We start from the raw sequence: 18,341 nt of genomic DNA on the forward strand, positions 1-18,341 counted from the left end.
TTAAGTTACGCTCCACATGTACTGAGTGGTATTATTCCGGTTCCTTCTGGAGGGCCGTGAGTTCACGGTCTTTGTTGACCACAAGCCCCTCACGTTCTCTATGTCCAAGTCTGCCGAACCTTGGTCTGCCCGCCAGCAGCGGCAGCTGTCTTTCATTTCCGAATACACCACGGACATCCGCCACATCTCTGGCAAGTCCAACGTGGTCGCGGACTGCCTCTCCAGAGCGTCCGTCAGCACGGTCCATCTAGGGCTGGACTACGCCCGCATGGGGGCGGAGCAGGCTTCCGACCATGAGATTCGGAGCCTGAAAGCCTCGGACACGGGGCTGCACCTGAAGGAGGTCGCGGTCGGCGACTCGGGTGCCCACTTATGGTGTGACCTTTCCACTGACCAGCCCAGGCCGCTTGTTCCTGTCGGTTGGCGGCGGGCTGTTTTTGAGGCTGTGCACGGCCTCTCCCATCCTGGCAGGAAGGCGTCTGTGCGCCTGGTGGCTCAGAAGTTTGTCTGGAGGGGGCTGAAGAAGGACATGCGATCGTGGGTCGATTCGTGCGTGGCTTGCCAAGGTGCATCGCCACACCAAAGCCCCATTAGAGCCGTTTACCGTCCCTGCCAGGAGGTTCGACCACGTTAATGTCGACCTCGTAGGCCCCCTTCCCCCCTCCCATGGTTTCACCTACCTCCTTACCATGGTGGATAGGACGACCCGTTGGCCTGAAGCCGTGCCCCTCACTTCAACCTTGTCCACGGACGTGGCCCGTGCGTTCATCGGGACGTGGGTTGCGCGTTTCGGAACCCCCTCCGACCTCTCCTCGGACCGGGGCGCGCAGTTCACCTCAGAGATCTGGAACGCGGTGGCCGACGGCCTAGGAGTCAAGTTGCACCGCACGACGGCCTATCACCCGCAGGCTAACGGGTTGTGTTAGCGGTTCCATCGCTCTATGAAGGCTGCCCTACGCGCCAGTCTGACGGACGGCGGTTGGATGGACAGACTTCCCTGGGTCATGCTCGGTCTCAGGACCGCCCCCAAAGAAGACCTGCAGGCCTCGTCGGCCGAGCTCGTCTATGGACAAGTGCTTCGAGTCCCTGGGAATTTCATTCCGGAGGCCACGACCGCTTGGTCGGCTGCCAGGCAGCGGTCCTCCCTGTTGGAGGCCGCGGGTGCTTTCGCTCCTGTCCCCACATCGCAGCACGGCACTCCTGCCTCCTGTGTGCCTCCCGCCCTGCGTTCGGCGGGTTTTGTGTTCGTTTGCCATGATGCCCACCGGGGGCCTCTGCGCCCCCCCTACGATGGCCCGTTCAAGGTCCTGCGACACGGGGATAAGACTCTGGTTGTGGACGTTGGTGGACGGGCTGAGACAGTGTCTATTGACAGGGTTAAGCCCGCACATGTGGACGTCTCTGGGCCGTTGGAGTTGGCTCGGGCTCCGCGCAGGGGCCGCCCCCCTCTTCCCCGCCCCGACCCGGTCCCCGTTTCCTCTTCGGGATCGTTATCTCCCGGACCGGTGGATTGTTTTGTTTCGCCCGCCTCCCCCCTTTTTCCCTCCCTCTCCGCCTCTGTTGTGCGTACCCGTCGGGGTCGGGCCGTTGTCCCTCCTTGGCGCGCGGACTTTGACTATGGGTGAATTCTGGGGGGGCTTGTGTAGTGGGTTTACATAATTCACCCACGGAACGTTGGGAGTGTTGGTTGTGTGTGAACACGGACGGTTTAGGTTGTTACTCTTCATGTTGTTAAGTTACGCTCCACATGTACTGAGTGGTATTATTTTGTCAACTGATGTCAGTAAAGAGGTTAGCACCTGCATTTGACACTCCGCCTCAGACTCCTGTTCTTCAGCACTACAATGCCATGATTTGTCGCTTCAGTTTATGTGGTGTTGAGGTTGACAAACATAAATTGAGTGGAGTAGCATTTACCAATGTGGTGAAAATGTCCATGAGGAATGGTTGTTACTATTTGCTGAATGCAGTAATGTGAACATTGTCCTTTTGTGTTCTGTTTAAAGGTTTTTCACCTTAATCTATCAACTAAACTTATGGACTTATGGAAGTTTCCACCTCTGTGTCTCATGAATTTGGGACCACTGCAAAAATAAGAGGGAAAAGAAAGAAAGCAACTGTCTGATTGAGTGGAGTCCTGCTCAAACCCTGGGTAGATGAAACATCCTTTTTCAAGAGGGGAAACTGCAGAAACTCTGAGAAAAATCATCAATGAGAATCACCTGTCATTGAAAGTGGGAGGACACTTGACACTATGGGAGAGTGCAAAGAACAGAGAGTGAGAGCTGCCTTTAAACAGAACACTGAGCAGTAAAATACATTCATTAACTTACAGCATGAACAGTTTTCTACCAGCAGTCCTGTCTTGAATCACCTGCAGTAGCATCTTTATGTTCTCTTTATTCTCTTTTTCCATGTCTGTTTTCTGTCTATGTTCCTTATTTTTAACAGTTTAAGTTCATTTGTATCCGTTTTAGGTGAAATGGAAAAGAGCTAAAAGTGAACTATTGAGTTGAAATGTGTCCTCTGTGTTGGCTGATGAACATATGGGACACTCCAACACTTGTGTATAGAGTGGTATCCTAATGAAGATGTGTTTGATGTGACAGGTGATTGGCAGGAGGAGGAGAGTCTGACGGAGGAGCAGAGGAATGTTGGCAGCCATTTAGTCTGAGCTCAACAACGGAGGAAACATGGATTCTTCACAAAAAGTGAGAAACATATCACTGTAACCAGGGGTGAAAGTAAGATAAGATTCTTGCAGGAACTGTGCAACTCAAAAAAATTTTAGTTTGTGCGCAAAGCATGCAAGCATCGTACAAGACAGATGTTGATAAATCCTGCTCTTTTCTGACTCCTGTCCACATCCTTGAGTGCATAATGTAAGATGTTAGACACATAATTTAATATATGGCAAAACATTTATTTTCTTTAGGGGAAGTCGGGGAGATAACATTAGAACAATAAACATTATTAGTAGTGCAGTAGCACGACTCTGACACCAGCAGGTGATAGTGCTAACCAATGTTTTCCCTGGCCTTTATCTGTTATTTGCACACAAAATAACAGATTGTTGCATTTACGGCACTGTGCCTCATAAATGATAACAAGGGAAATGGAATTACAGAGATTTCCACATTTTCCACAGAGGGCTGTAGTTGTCTTCCTTTTCTTTATAGTGCCAAGCCATGCCTGTAGTTGAGATGGCTGCTTTCCTTCCCTTGGCCAGCCATGTCTTCACATAAGGCATCGGACCCCAATGTCAGAGTTATTAGCCTGCTAAAATGAGACTTCTGGCCTATTTAACACATTTATACAAAAAAAGCAGAAAAATAGTTTTATGTAAAATTTTAACAGCAGTGTTTGTTAGTGGCTTTTTTGGCCTTAATTGTATGAAAGGGAGAAAAAGATAAAATCTGACGGTACACAAAAACTAACAATGCATCAAAGTCAGTTTTGTTACAAATCTTTGTTATATCCAACACTGTGATAACAGGTAAAAAAATCTCCAGGCTCCAATAATTTTTTATATTGAAAATCAGTCATTTTGTGTGTTTTTCCCAAAATCAGTGACACCACTTATAAAATTGGCATTTAAAATATTTAAATAAAAAAATATAATTAATGTTTAGTTTGATCAGAACTGCAGTAAATTAACACATTTACGCAAAATAGAGAAAAAAATATTTATCTTATATATTTTTACAGCAGTTTTTGTTAGTGGCTGTTTCTGGCCCTAAAGAAAGGATGGGAATTGGAACAGTACTCAAGGGTTAATTCAGTGTTACAAAAAAATGTAGGCTATCTCATGCTGCAGCAGGTTAGCTGAAAGCTGCACAGCTGGCTTACAGCCGAGGCCCACAGTAAATGTAGGCTACACACAAAAAAAAAATACAGCCTACTTTTGTGTTCTAGTCTAGTAACCTTGTCAGCCATTTTTGACAGAATAATAGATTTCATGGTCCCTCTCTGGTCTACTGCATAGTCTACCTGCTCCATGTGCTTCCTCTGCACTTTCCGCTCTCTTTTCCTCAACCTGCCTGTCATCCCTCTTCCTCTTGAAAATATTGTCAATTTTTCTTTGCATTTTTGACCTGTCCTGGTTGTCTCGAGAGGCAGAGATGGGGGGGAAAGGGGTACTTACATCACCTAGGCAACCAGCCATCCAATGAAAAGAACGCATTGAGTTTACCTCACTTTCACGTGTGCTTGTTTGCGGAAGGAGTGATGCTGCTCGCATGACAGAGAGACAGAGTATTTCACGACGCATGAAACTTCACAATTTATTACTTGTGGATTTATGTTTTGTTTATTTTGCAAAAATGACTACCCTGTTGTCTGCAAAAAAACACACAACAGTGGACATTGGATTAACGTTACACTACAGCGAGTGACTGCCTACTACAAGCTGCAACCTATCACGGTAAGCGAGTACTGTATCGTACATATGATAGCCTAGTGCTCGTCAGGCACATTAACCTTGTTCAACACGTCACAGAAGATGTAATCTGGAGATGAGTTTTATGTATTCATCAATTTTACACTTATTTCGGTAAAATGTTGCTTGAAAAAAGAAAGGGCTCACACATGGGCGTAACCACCATCTCAGAAGTGAGGGGGACACATTTTTCAGAGCGATTTATCATTCTCTTACATTTAATTGCACCGTCCTTAGTGGCTAAAGAACCACATAATCCCTAACAGCCACAGTACAATACCAGGGGACCAACTAGGCTAGTTCTTTAAACTATAAAGTATAAAACTTTAAACTATAAAATCTAAAGTTTTAGTGGCCAAACTCTAGTTGAGTTGACAACAATGTCCCTTGAACATCTACTGGACGAGTAGCCAAAGGTGCCAAACACTGAACATGAAATGATCAGTACTGCCTGGTTTCTCCCTGCAATAGATATCTTATTTTCAGGAAGTTATAATCTCTCCTTACCTGTAAAGACCCTACATCCTTGTCCCTGCTGCTGGCCTCTGATCCATCTCCTCCCTGACTCTGCTCTTTCTGTTATGGCAATAAACATAAAAAATGTGGTAAGAAACATTCTGAAATAGCATTAGGAAGAGTAAAAATTGCAGTAGAATTTAACCTCATAATCACTTTAACCCATAGATACATATTTTTTTCTCAGCCACTTATATATATTTTTCACCTCTGCAGACCCTGCATGGTCAACATTACTGCTGGCCTCTGGTCCATCTCCTGCCTGACTCTGCTCTTTGTTATGGAAATAATCATTAAAAAATCTGAAAATCAAAATTCTGAGATAGAATTTGAAAGAGAAGCAGTAAAAATAGTTGTAAATTTAACCACTTTTATACCATAGATAGCCTATTCTTTTTTCTCCTCCCTGACTCTCCTCTTTTGGGACCAAAAGACTTAAATACATGGAGAGCAATTGTGAGCACATCTTCTGCCCAGAAATGAAAGAGGACTGGGTTTATTCCAAGAATAAACTAATTAGCAGTAATGTAACAGAGGCAACCACATTTAAATTATTAACTAGCTTAACATATTGATATATTGCCAAGTTTTACCTTGTCATCATTTAGCTAACAACTCTAACATTGTTTGCATCCAACAAGGTCACACAACTTACACGGTTTGTTTGGAAAGAACTGTGTAAAGTTTTTTGCTTCTTGCTAGCTCTGGCTGGTTTGCTAAACATTACTCCAGACGCACGTTCAGCACTGCTCAGCACAGCAGCACGTCTCCTGTGGAACACCTGCGTTAGCATGCGCTCATGGTGCATTCAAAGACGGCTCGGGAAAACACGTTACTAGACGCTAATAACGGGTTTAGCTGTTGTAACGGGTTTAGCTGTTGTAACGGCTGAAAAAAGTGCGGGAGACAGAGGGGACAGATGTGGAAAGTGCAGGGGACATGTCCCACACGTACCCCGCGTCCGTTACGCCCATGGGCTCACATTGTATGCATGAGTGAAAGTTGCTTTTCAGGGGCGTTCCGGTAGAAGAGGCCAGTATATTTCTTACCGGCACGGCGTTCCGGTGCATTCCGGCGCGTTCCGGCTTACTTTCACCTATGACTGTAACATTATCATTAAAGGGGACATATTATGCAAACCTCACTTTGTGAAAGTGTTCTTACAGTAGTGTGTGTTGCAGTAGCTCATTATCAGGTTCGAATTTGAAAACTGTCTTTCCTCCCTGCCTTGCTACACCACATTTTGTGAAAATGCCTGCTCAAACGTCGGCTAGCAGGAGAGATGCCGGAGCATCTCTCCTGCTAGCGGCTGCCGCCTGTGGCGGCCCACCGTTTCGCCGCGGCTGGTTCTTGGTGTGGTGGAGCTGTCGGGGATTACGGGAGCGAACTCTCCTCTGGCCGGCTCTTTTCCTCTTGGGTTTGCTCCCAAGAGGCGGCTCAGTCCCTCGGTGACAGCTTGTTGGAGCTCCCTCAGTTCTTCCTCCATCTGCAGTCGGGCGAGCGCCATCCCACTTCTGACACCAATGTAGCACTGAGCGCGTCCTCTCCCAGAGATGGGAGGGGGAGTGGACTGATGTGTTCATTTGCATACCTGGAAGCAGGCCCAGAAACAGCTTGTTCTGAGGAGGGCTGGTGAGAATGAATTTTTCGACCGCTGAAACTCCGAACAAAAGATGATTTTGGGGCGAACAAAATTAAATACTATGTTTTTGCGCTTCTGAGACCTATATGACTTGAGTGAAAAATAGCATAATATGGGACCTTTAATTTGTTCTTTAAAATGTCTAAAGTTGCTCCAGTTGGTTAGATGGGCCGACCAAAGCCAGGTGACGTTGGCTGGAGAGATGTAGCTCTGCAGAAGCAGCTGTACTGAGGATATAATGGTGGACTGCTAGGAAGCTGCTTGTTTTTTGTTTGAGGCTGAACTAGCTGCTGATCATACTTTATGAAAATGTCTTACATGGTGATGAAGATAAGTAAGGGAAGAAAAGTCTTGTTTTTCAAGCAAGTTGTTCAGGAAGGTAAAGAGCAGCACTTTCTTTGGTAGAGAATAATACTTTTGAGCATTGTGAGTTTACCAGCCTTTTCCTTCTCAAGAAATTCAGACAGTTGAACCCAGAAGTTTACTTACACTGTATAAACGACACATAACCCTTTTTTTTAACTTACACGATCTGACATTAAATCTGGCAATGCTTCTCCTGATGACCAAAATTATCTTTAAATGCCAGAATAATGAAAGAGATTTTTTTTTAGAGAATTTTTATTACTTTCTTCACAATCAGAAGTTTGCATACACTAAGATTTCTATACCTTCAAGATAATGATGTCCTGGCTTTGAAAGCTTTTGATGGATTAAGATGTATTTTCGAGCACACCTCAAACACACTGCTTCCTTGTGTGACGACATTAGAAAATCTAAAGAAATCAGCCAAGACATCAGGAAGACATTTGTGGGCCTCCACAGGTGTGGTTCATCCTTGGGTGCAATTTCCAGATTGCTGTAGTTTGACGTTTATCTGTCCAAACAATTACATGCACAGATCAAGACCATGGGAATGTCAAGCCATCCTACTGCTCAAGATGGAGATTGGTTAAGGTTAGGATTGTTTTGGAGGGAAATGTGCTCATCAACCCCAGAACAAAAGCAAACGACCTCGTGAAGATGCTGGCTGAGGATGGCCTGAGTACACCATCCCAACTGTGAAGCATGGGGGTGGCAGCACCATGTTGTGGGAGTGTTTTGCTGCAAGAGGGACTGGTGCACTTCACAAAATAGATGGCATCAAGAGGATAGAACATTATGTGGAAATATTGAAGCAACATCAGCCAGCAAATGAAAGCTTGGGCACAAGTGGGTATTCCAAATGGACAAGGACAGCGCTGGTGCAAATCTGACACTGTCCTGGAGAAACTACACTACTGACTTAGAACTGCTTTCTGTTTCACTGTGCCCTCTATATCTGCCTCAGAAATTTCCCCAGATATTTGTGAAACTTGTCTATATCCGTCCAAAGGCCAGTGAAATAAATCCCTGTGGGCTTATCCATCAGGTCATCCAGAGACCACTGCACACTAAAACACACACTGAAAGACTTCCATCAGTACATCACATGTCCCACTAGATGAGACAACATCTTTGATCTGTTACAACAATGTGAAAGGTGCTTCTACTCTGGGTTCCTCTGACCACAACTGCATCCTCCTTATCCCTGTCTACCACTGTACTGAAGCAAGGCAAAGTGCAGAACATCAGAGTGAAAGTTTGTCACACTCTGCAGGGATGTCTGGAGGTTACTGACTGTGACGTGTTTAAGGAGTCCTCAGCTGATATTGAACCGACTGATGTTGTGAGCAGCTGGGTCACAGACTGTGAAACCAGTGTTGTTCCTGAAAAAACTGTTAAACTATATCTGAACACTAAGCCATGGCTTTCTAAGAAGCTTACACTCTGTGCCAAATTATTAGGCGAGTAGGTTTTTTGTCCAAAATATAGTCTTAGAAATTAGTCCAGGCCTTCGCACTTTTAAATAGTCTTCTCCTACGCTAACTTTGTCTTGTCAGACATAATTTCAAATTATATTACATTTAAAGCAAGAAAATCACCACATATGTCAAAAGTGCATGTGCCAAATTATTAGGCAAGTTTGGTACCACTCATATATTTATTTCCAAGTGCAAGATTTTCTAAAGTAGTCATTAAAGAAAGTAAAATAAATATTATTGTAACTTTTTGTATAATTTTAACCAAACAACTAAATTTCTATATAACAACTGTACAAAGTTCAATTTTCAGTTCATTTGCCAATGTGTCCACCTTTTTTCTCAATGATGCTCATCAGCCTCCCATCCACCGAGTCGGTCAACTTCCTGCTGTGGTCTGGACCGATGTTCGATGCTGCAGCCACCACTGCTTCTCAAAGACTGTCCTTGAATGTGTACTATTTACCCTCTCTGTAAATTTCTTGCTTCAGCAGAGACCAGTAGTTCTCAGTTGGGTTGAGGTCAGGGGATGATGGTGGCCAAACCATCAATCTGCTGTCCTTGACACTGTTTTTAGCCAGCCCTGATGTGGTAAACTTTGAGGCATGGGATGTGCGTTGTCCTGCATCAGAATGAGAGCCTTTTTGAAAGAAGCAGGCTTCTTGTTGAACCACTGTTTGAACAGAGTGTTGCTTAGTAGCTCGCAGTATGTCTCAGAGTTGATTTTTACCCCTTCTGGAACTCGAAAGGGACCCACAACTTCATCTTTAATAAGTCTCGCCCAAACCATGACACCACCGCTACTTTGCTGCCGCTGTAAACGTCGTGGGGTTTCCTGTCCATTGGTCACCTGTCCCCTTGCCCAGCCATCAGGGCCATCCAAGGTGACTCTCATCTCGTCTGTATATAAAACATGCGTGAAGTTGGTCTTTAGATGTTGTTTTGCCCATTCCAACCGTTTTTCTTTGTGGTTTTTGTTGAGTGGAGGCTGTTTGAGTGATTTCTTAACTGTTCCGTACTCTCTTAGGATGCGGCATCTGGTACTTATAGGAACTTCAAGTAAGTCACAGCTTTTAAAGATGGTAGAACTTGATGCCAGCGGTCGTCTGACTGCTTCTCGCTTAATTCTTCTCAGATCCTTTGATAACATTCTTCTTTTCTTTTCAACTCGCTCTTTTCTGCCATCTTGACTGTTTTTGATATACTTTTTGATGGTCCTAGTATCTCTTCCCAATTTCTTGGCAATTTTATTGGGGGTAAGTTTTTCTGACAGCAACTGAACTACTTGGTTCTTTTCTGTAGCCGTTAAATCCTTTTTTTTGTCCCATTTTGATGAAAGCTAAAACTTAATAATTTCGCACATGCACTTTTGGCACAAGTGGTAATTTTCTTGTTTTAAATGTAATATAATTTGAAATGATGTCTGACAATACAAAGTTAGCGTAGGAGAAGACTATTTAAAAGCGGGAAGGCCCGGACTTATTTCTAAGACTATGTTTTGGACAAAAAAACCTACTCGCCTAATAATTTGGCACAGGGTGTAAAGACCTACTGTACAGAAAGAAAACAGTCTTCAGAGAAGGAAATGCACTAAATCTGTATAACCGACAGAAGGAAATAAAGTAGGAGATCAGGACCCACAAAAGACAATACAAAGACAAAATTGAGTCTCAGCTCAAAATGAACAACCTTAGTTCAGTCTGGGATGGCATGAATCTGATCACTGAGACTAATTAATGTGTCGATGAGAGAGTTCAGCTCAGTGGTTATAATTCTGATTTAGAGCTGGCTCAAAGTCTAAACAGTTTTTATGTCAGGTTTGACTCCCATGATTTTAGGGCTAAACATGCTGAGACTAAAAACTGTCTCATGTCAGCCTCTCCACAGAATCCCTTTCTTGATGTGGGAAATGTAATCTGGTGTCTCAAACAGTGCAGACCAAAGAAAAGTCCTCTACCTGATTACATTGGTGGCGGTTTATTGAAAACTTTTACTACGTCTGACTAAATGACCAAGATTGCTGCTGATGTCCCTGTCTATCTTATGTTTTGTTAGATTTTTCTTTAAATGGCTTTTATTTTGCTTGTAATTGTTTTACTGTGTTTTTTACATTTTTAAAACATTTCCTTTTATCGTTGTTGTTCCTTTAACTGTTTTACTGTTTTGTTGCTTTTGTTGTTTGATGGTGAACGCTTGTGTAACTGCTGCACAACATATTGCCCGGGTCGTTGGGGTCAAATCCAGAATTCAGTGGCAGAATTACAGATCTTTTCTGGCCTGGTATCAACATCTGATCCCCTAGGAGAAACTAGAAAGTGTTGGTGGTCTGAATTGACCCTGCTGCCATTAAGACCTAAATCTGGACATTGATGTTGTATGCTTTTCATTTTGTCCATTTCTCCAGTAATGTAACTTAACGGAAAGTCTGGGGATCAAGAGATCCTGGTGGTACAATCCCATCAGTCCCAGCTCTGCTTTGCTTTTCACTGTGATCGACAGATTTTACTACCCAATATTCTAAAACTACCGTGCAGAAAGCTGAAAACTATCGGCCTGTGAAAATAGTTTTGTTGACATTGTGAGTGTGCTGTTGACACATTTCTAGGTTTCTAATGACAAAGCTGCTAGCATGTCTGCAGATTCTTGATCTTGTTTCAGCCTCGTGTCCAACTACATGAAATTGAGACTTTTAGGTTCAATTTTTTCATGATTGCTCTTCCATCACTGCCTCTGTTTTTATCTTTGTCTTTTGCTACAGAAATGTAAACACAGCAATGGAGTGAGATGTCGGAGCTCTGAGGAGGATAAGGATGGTTCGGCAACAACAGCAAAAAGAGATGAATCACTCAGTTGTGAGCAATGTGGCAAGACTTTTATCACAGCAACAAAGCTAAGAATTCACAAACGTATTCACACTGTGGACAAACCATTCAGCTGTGATCAGTGTGGAAAGGCTTTTACTAAGAAGAGTAATCTAACAAGTCATCAACTCATTCACAGTGGAGTAAAACCATTCAGCTGTGATCAGTGTGGAAAGGCTTTTACTCAGAAGATTAATCTAGCAAGTCATCAACTCATTCACAGTGGAGTTAAACCATTCAGCTGTGATCAGTGTGGAAAGGCCTTTACTCACAAGAGGAATCTTGCAAATCATCAACTCATTCACAGTGGAGTGAAATTGTTCGGCTGTGATCAATGTGAGAAGTCTTTTACTCACAAGAGTAACTTAAAAAGACATCAACTCATTCACAGTGGAGTTAAACCATTCAGCTGTGATCAGTGTGGAAAGGCTTTTACTAAGAAGAGTCAGTTAAAAAGCCATCAACTCATTCACAGTGGAGTGAAATTGTTTGGCTGTGATCAGTGTGGAAAGGCTTTTACTCTGAAGAGTCACTTAAAAAGCCATCAACTCATTCACAGTGGAGTGAAACCATTCAGCTGTGATCAGTGTGGAAAGGCTTTTACTCACAAGAGTACTCTAGCAAATCATCAACTCATTCACAGTGGAGTTAAATCATTCAACTGTGATCAGTGTGGAAAGGCTTTTACTCAGAAGAGTCAGTTAAAAAGTCATCAACTCATTCACAGTGGAGTTAAACCATTCAACTGTGATCAGTGTGGAAAGGCTTTTACTCACAAGAGTACTCTCGCATATCATCAACTCAATCACAGTGGAGTGAAACCATTCAACTGTGATCAGTGTGGAAAGGCTTTTACTCAGAAGAGTCAGTTAAAAAGTCATCACCTCATTCATAGTGGAGTTAAACCATTCAACTGTGATCAGTGTGTGAAAACCTTTACTCAACATGAACAGTTGTTGATCCATCAATGCCCCCATTCTGGTAGGAAGCGGTACCACTGTGACTCCTGTGAAAAAACTTTCAGCTCCCAACAGAGCTTAAAACGTCACCAACGCATCCACACTGGACATGATGTGTATGTATGTGATCACTGTGGCAAACCATTTGTACGGTACTCAGAGTTAAAAGCTCATGAAGTGACCCACACTGGGGTTAAACCATACGTTTGTGACCAGTGTGGGAAACGCTACAGCTTCATTGCAGGCCTCAAAATTCACCAACGTGTCCACACTGGGGAGAGACCATACAGATGTGATGAGTGTAAGAAGACTTTTACAACTTTGGGTTCCCTGAAACAACACCAGCAGTTCCACACCAGAAAGAAAGCATTCAATCAGTGTCACAGTGAGGTATGTAAAGACTGGTCTCAGTCACAGTGTACACACAATTATGTATTGGATCATTTTTGATATTGCTGCAAAATTGTTTCGAAACTGTTTTTGAACAACTTTGGTCAGTTGAATTCTTATTATTACATTATCAGCTATCGTTCAGTCTAACCTGTATTCGTTTTGACACAGAAATCTGGTCCAGGTTAATCTGGGGATGTAGGGTAGATTAGGAATTGTGACGTAATCAGACAACTGAATGTTAAATTCCAACAGGTAAAAGTGTCTTCAGATGTCATTTGGGGTGCTCTCTATCTCAGGCAAGGCATCAGTTCTTCAATGCTGCAGGAAACACTGACATTCTCTGTGTTTGTGTGTTTGTTTTCCAAGCAGAACGGAACAGATGGACAAAACTCTCAGACTCGTCAGCACTCTACCAACGGTGAACAGTGCTGCTTTTACCAATCTGGACCAACGTCCAACCAACAAGGAACCCTGCAACAACACCAGTGTATGCACACTGGACACAGACTGAACCCCTGCCAAGAAGATTTCTCCATGCAGGGTTCAGTAAAAGTTCATGAAGTCCTCCACAAACTTAAAGTCCTTGAGATTCGGCTTCACAGAATTCAGGTCTAATTTCTTGTTTAGTGTCTTCGTTGCAAAATCCATGAAGAGGAAAGCTGTCGTTAACAGACATGACTGGTAAATTAATTAAACCATTCACAGTGGTGACTCAGTTAAATTATCAGTGGTAGAGGGATAGACGTCTGGATGGAGGCAGTGAGCAGCAGGACGAATTTCCTCGATTACCAGCTTAATCGTTCCTCAGATCCGTCTGGGCTGCAGGAACCCGTTAGATGCAGAACTGGTTCAGTGATTCTCTGATGATCAATCATAATTAATTTAGGAGATTACTGGCCTTAGGATTCATATGTCTATCATCTATCATGATGAAGAATCTCTAATATAAAACAAATAGATCAACTAATCTCTGATTATGTGTGAGTTGAAATATAAAAACACTAAGTGTTGGATGAAAGGTCCAATCTTTGAAAGCTGACATGTAGTTTATTATCATTTCTTTGTAAATTAGCTGCATCCAGTCATTACCATGACATTGGCATCATGGAACCATGACCACATATATGTGTCTGGAGATAGTGGCATTTTTATAACGGCACATTTTCATGCTTTGACAGATACAGTGAGGGAAAAAAAGTTTTCAGACACCCTGAAAATTTTTACACAATCTTAAATATTAGCATGAAATGTTTGTTTTTTTGTGTGTTTCTAAGGGTGTGGCTGCGTCAGACAGACACAAATACAAATTATTATTTTTATTTGTTGTTTACAAGAAAAACTAACAAAACTAAATTCTACCAAATTTCTCATTTTATGGAACAAGTCAGTTTTTGGTTTTGAATGTCTTTTTTAGGATGTGTTTCGTTTTATGATTGTACTGCTCAATCAATAAACTTCATTGACAATTTCAACATCTTTTGGGAACGCAGACACCTCTTTAAGGCAAATGGAATTTTCCTTAACAGATCAGGACTGCTGCTACTGTCCTCAAACATTTTCTACTCCGTGCGTCAGACACCAGCCAGTCAGAGATAAAAGCCAAGGACATTCAAAACAACAGATTGCACAGCACGCTGGAGAAGAACTGTTGCTGCTGGAGATAAGGACTGACCAAGGACAACAAGGAACCCAGGAAGAGGCCCCAACTATGTCACCACCTCCTGCCCCTCATCCAACAGATCAAAGACAACAAGAAACCCAGGAAGAGGCCTCAACTACGTCAACACCTCCTTCCCCTCATCCAACAGATCAAAGACAACAAGAAACCCAGGAAGAGGCCTCAACTACGTCAACACCTCCTGCCCCTCATCCAACAGATCAAGGGCAACAAGGATCCCAGAGAGAGGCGTCAACTACATCATCGCCTCCTGCCACTCATCCAACAGACCACTGTCAAATCTTCACCCCCACAGCAAGAGGAAACCTCCCCTAACTCCTTACCCTCCCCAGCCAGTCTCTCTCCTTCCCCTACTCATCTGGATTTCACAGATGACATGAAAAGGCGTGTTAATGCTGGAACAAAACTGACACCACGCCGAAATCCCATATGCTTGCCAACTAGTCTTGTCTTTGAAAATTCAGTTGTTTCTGATGTCTGATATGTGCCAGGTCCAGGCTTCAAAGCTGATATTAATGTCATCAGCCAGGAAAAGCCGGGGCCTTATGGAAATCAGGTAAACATTATTTCTGTCCTAGTAGGCAACAGGAAAAGAAAGGTGGCTATGTCAAGACACAGAAAGAAAAAGCTTTTAAATACATTACATATTATTTGTGAACCACAAACATCTTCCGCTCACATGGCAGGCAAAACTCCTCAAACATTAACGATGGCTCTATTAAACATTAGATCTTTAGCTGGGAAGACATTTTTAATTAATGATTTTATTATTGAGCACAATCTTGATTTTATGTTTTTAACTGAAACTTGGTTAGACCAAAATAACAGAACAGCTGTTCTCATCGAGTCGACCCCTCCCAACTTCAGTTTTATCAGTGAGGCCAGGGTGCATAAGAGAGGGGGCGGTGTTGCAATTTTATTCAAAGAATCTTTTCAATATCAGCAGTTATCCTTTGAACATTTCTCCTCGTTTGAGTACATAGCCCTTCAACTGAAGTCCTCATCTCGAGTTGTGCTACTTAATGTTTACAGGCCTCCTAAATACTGTGCAAACTTTTTTGATGATTTTAGTGAACTGCTGTCTATGATCTGCATTGATTTTGACTGTAATTATTGCTGGCGACTTTAACATCCATATTGACAATCCTCAGGGCAGAGGGACTATAGATCTATGTAACACTCTTGACAACTTTGGGTTGGTTCAGCATGTAACAGAGGCCACACATGACAAAGGGCATACGTTAGACCTACTTATCTCCAAGGGTCTGAGTATTTCCAATGTTACAGTGTCTGACGTTGGTCTTTCTGATCATTCCTGTGTTTTCTTTGAGAGCACTGTCTCGGCGCAGTCAGCAACTTTCACAGAGGTAACCAAAAAACGGTGTATTCCTGAAAACACCTCTGAAATATTTAACCAGGCTTTTTATTCTACACCAGCTCCGTCTGGGGCTTCAGTCGATGAGCTGATAGGTAGTTTTAATGCTAAAATTGTAAACATTATGGATGCCATTGCTCCAACTAAGGTGAAAGTTATCTCTGGTAAGAAAAAATCTCCATGGAGAAATGCCACACTGGTCAGAAATGGCAAAAGAGGGTGTAGGAAAGCTGAACGCAGATGGCGAAAATCAAAACTCCAGGTTCATTATGACATTTACAAAGAGAAACTGTGGAATTACAATTTACAACTTAAAAATGCAAGACAATCTTATTTCGCAGATATAATCACCAAAAACAGTCACAGTACACGAGCCTTATTTGCTACCGTGGACAGACTAACAAACCCTCGTGTGTCAGTAGCCCCTGAGCTGCATTCTACCAGGGCCTGCAACGACTTTGCATCATTCTTTATAGAGAAAATCCAAAACATTAGACAAGCAGTTAGTGCCCCCACAGCAGGTTCAGGATATGTCCTGTGTCAGCGTAAAACCATTTTAAACACCACGACGCAATTTAATCCTATTAATCACAAAAACCTGGAGGACATTATACATCCACTAAACTCCTCCTCCTGCTGTCTGGATATTCTGCCAACAAGGTTTATCAAAAAAGTCTCCCAAGTACTGCTGGCGGATCTTTTATGGATTGTGAACTTGTCTCTTATGTCAGGTGTTTTTCCTCAGGCTTTAAAAACTGCTGTGATTACACCACTTTTAAAAAAGAGCAGCCTCGACAAGTTACAAATGAATAGCTACAGACCAATCTCTAATCTCCCATTTTTAAGTAAGATCATTGAAAAAGCAGTTTTTCAACAGCTAAACAATTACTTAAAAAAATAAAAAACAGCTTCAATGCTTTTCAGTCAGGTTTTCAACAGCACCACAGCACTGAGACGGCTCTCATCAAGGTAATTAATGACATCCGCTTAAACACAGACAGCGGCAGGATGTCGGTCCTAGTCCTGCTGGATCTGAGTGCTGCGTTTGACACAGTCGACCACAATATACTACTTAACCGACTGGAGAACTGGGTGGGACTATCCAGCACAGTACTCAACTGGTTCAAATCTTACCTAAAGAATAGGAATTACTTTGTGTCTATAGGTAACTTCACGTCTGAGCAGACAGTAATTACATGTGGAGTTCCCCAAGGTTCCATCCTGGGGCCTCTTCTGTTTAACATCTATATGCTCCCACTGGCTCAGATTATTGAAAACAATAATGTAAGTTACCATAGCTATGCAGATGACACGCAGATCTACATTACAATGTCCCCAGGAGACCATGGCCCTATACAGGTGCTGGGAAAGTGTATTGAACAGATAAATGAGTGGCTGTGTCAAAACTGAGGTAATGGTTTTTGGAGCCAAGGAAGAGCGATTAAAGGTGAGCCTAGAGCTTCAGTCTTTACAGTTAAAAACTGCAGACCAGGCCAGAAATCTGGGTGTGGTGATGGACTCAGAACTCAGCTTTGGAAAACACATTAAAGCAGTTACAAAGTCGGCTTACTATCACTTAAAAAATATCTCAAGAATTAAAGGGCTGATGTCTCAGCAGGACCTGGAAAAGCTAGTCCATGCATTTATTTTCAGTCGGCTTGATTACTAGGTCTACCTAAAAAAACACTCAAACAACTGCAGCAGATTCAAAACTCTGCTGCCCGAGTCCTCACTAAAACCAAGAATAGAGATCATATCACTCCAGTTTTAAAGTCCTTACACTGGCTTCCTGTCACTCAGAGGGTAGATTTTAAAGTCCTGCTGCTGGTCTACAAAGCTTTAAATGGTCTAGGACCAAAATACATCAGAGACCTCCTGACTCAGTATGAACCACCCAGACCACTCAGGTCATCTGGATCAGATCTTCTAGTAGTTCCTAGAGTAAAAACCAAACACGGAGAAGCTGCATTCAGCTTCTATGCCCCATATATATGGAACAAACTCCCAGAAAACTGTAGATCAGCTGAAACTCTCAGCACATTTAAATCCATTCTTAAGACATACCTGTTCTCAGCTGCTTTTGATTAAAGTATTTTAAATTATTTTAAACCTTATTTTATGACAGTTACTTTTAACAGTTATTTTAAACAGCCCTTGTTTTCTGACTCTTGTTTTTGATCTTTTTACTGTTCTGTTTTTCTTTTAATAATTGCCCTTGTTTTTTCTGACTTCTGTTTTTGATGTTTTTACTGTTCTGACTTTTTTTAAAATGATTTCATAAATGTTTTCTTTTGTTTTTCTTTTAATAATCATCATCCTCTGTTCTTAATGCCTTTGTAAAGCACTTTGAATCGCCTCGTTGTTGAAATGTGCTATATAAATAAATTTGCCTTGCCTTGCCTAAAATAAATGACTCTTGAAGACCTCAAAGTGATTCTTAATGCAGTATTTCACAAATGTATGGGATGTCCAAACACTTTTTTCCACTGCTGTATTTAACAGCAATCTGATCTGCTGATGTTAGCAAGACAAACAAGTAAAGGTTTCAGGCTTTTATCTAGAATTGTTCTTGAGATATTCATCTTCAAACAGCCTCAAATTTCAAAGTGAGAAAATAAAAACGAGTGAAACTCGGTCT

General features: G+C 42.5%; 1 protein-coding gene across 5 annotated transcripts in view; it reads left to right on the plus strand.

The window, feature by feature from the left end:
- Positions 1 to 18,116, plus strand: part of LOC127533929 (zinc finger protein OZF-like) — a 180,198-nt gene extending 162,082 nt beyond the window's left edge. For 3 of the 5 annotated variants that reach the window (XM_051948045.1, XM_051948047.1, XM_051948044.1), the window contains exons 2-4: positions 2,610 to 2,711; positions 11,196 to 12,647; positions 13,017 to 18,116. In XM_051948045.1, the coding sequence (XP_051804005.1) occupies positions 2,694 to 2,711; positions 11,196 to 12,647; positions 13,017 to 13,265 (1,719 nt within the window). In that variant the 5' untranslated portion in view covers positions 2,610 to 2,693 and the 3' untranslated portion in view covers positions 13,266 to 18,116. The other 2 variants (XM_051948048.1, XM_051948046.1) reach the window with 2 other exon arrangements.
- Positions 18,117 to 18,341: the final 225 nt, after the last annotated feature.

The sequence above is a fragment of the Acanthochromis polyacanthus genome, chromosome 5 (genome assembly GCF_021347895.1).
Source record: "Acanthochromis polyacanthus isolate Apoly-LR-REF ecotype Palm Island chromosome 5, KAUST_Apoly_ChrSc, whole genome shotgun sequence".
NCBI classification, from domain to species: domain Eukaryota; kingdom Metazoa; phylum Chordata; class Actinopteri; family Pomacentridae; genus Acanthochromis; species Acanthochromis polyacanthus.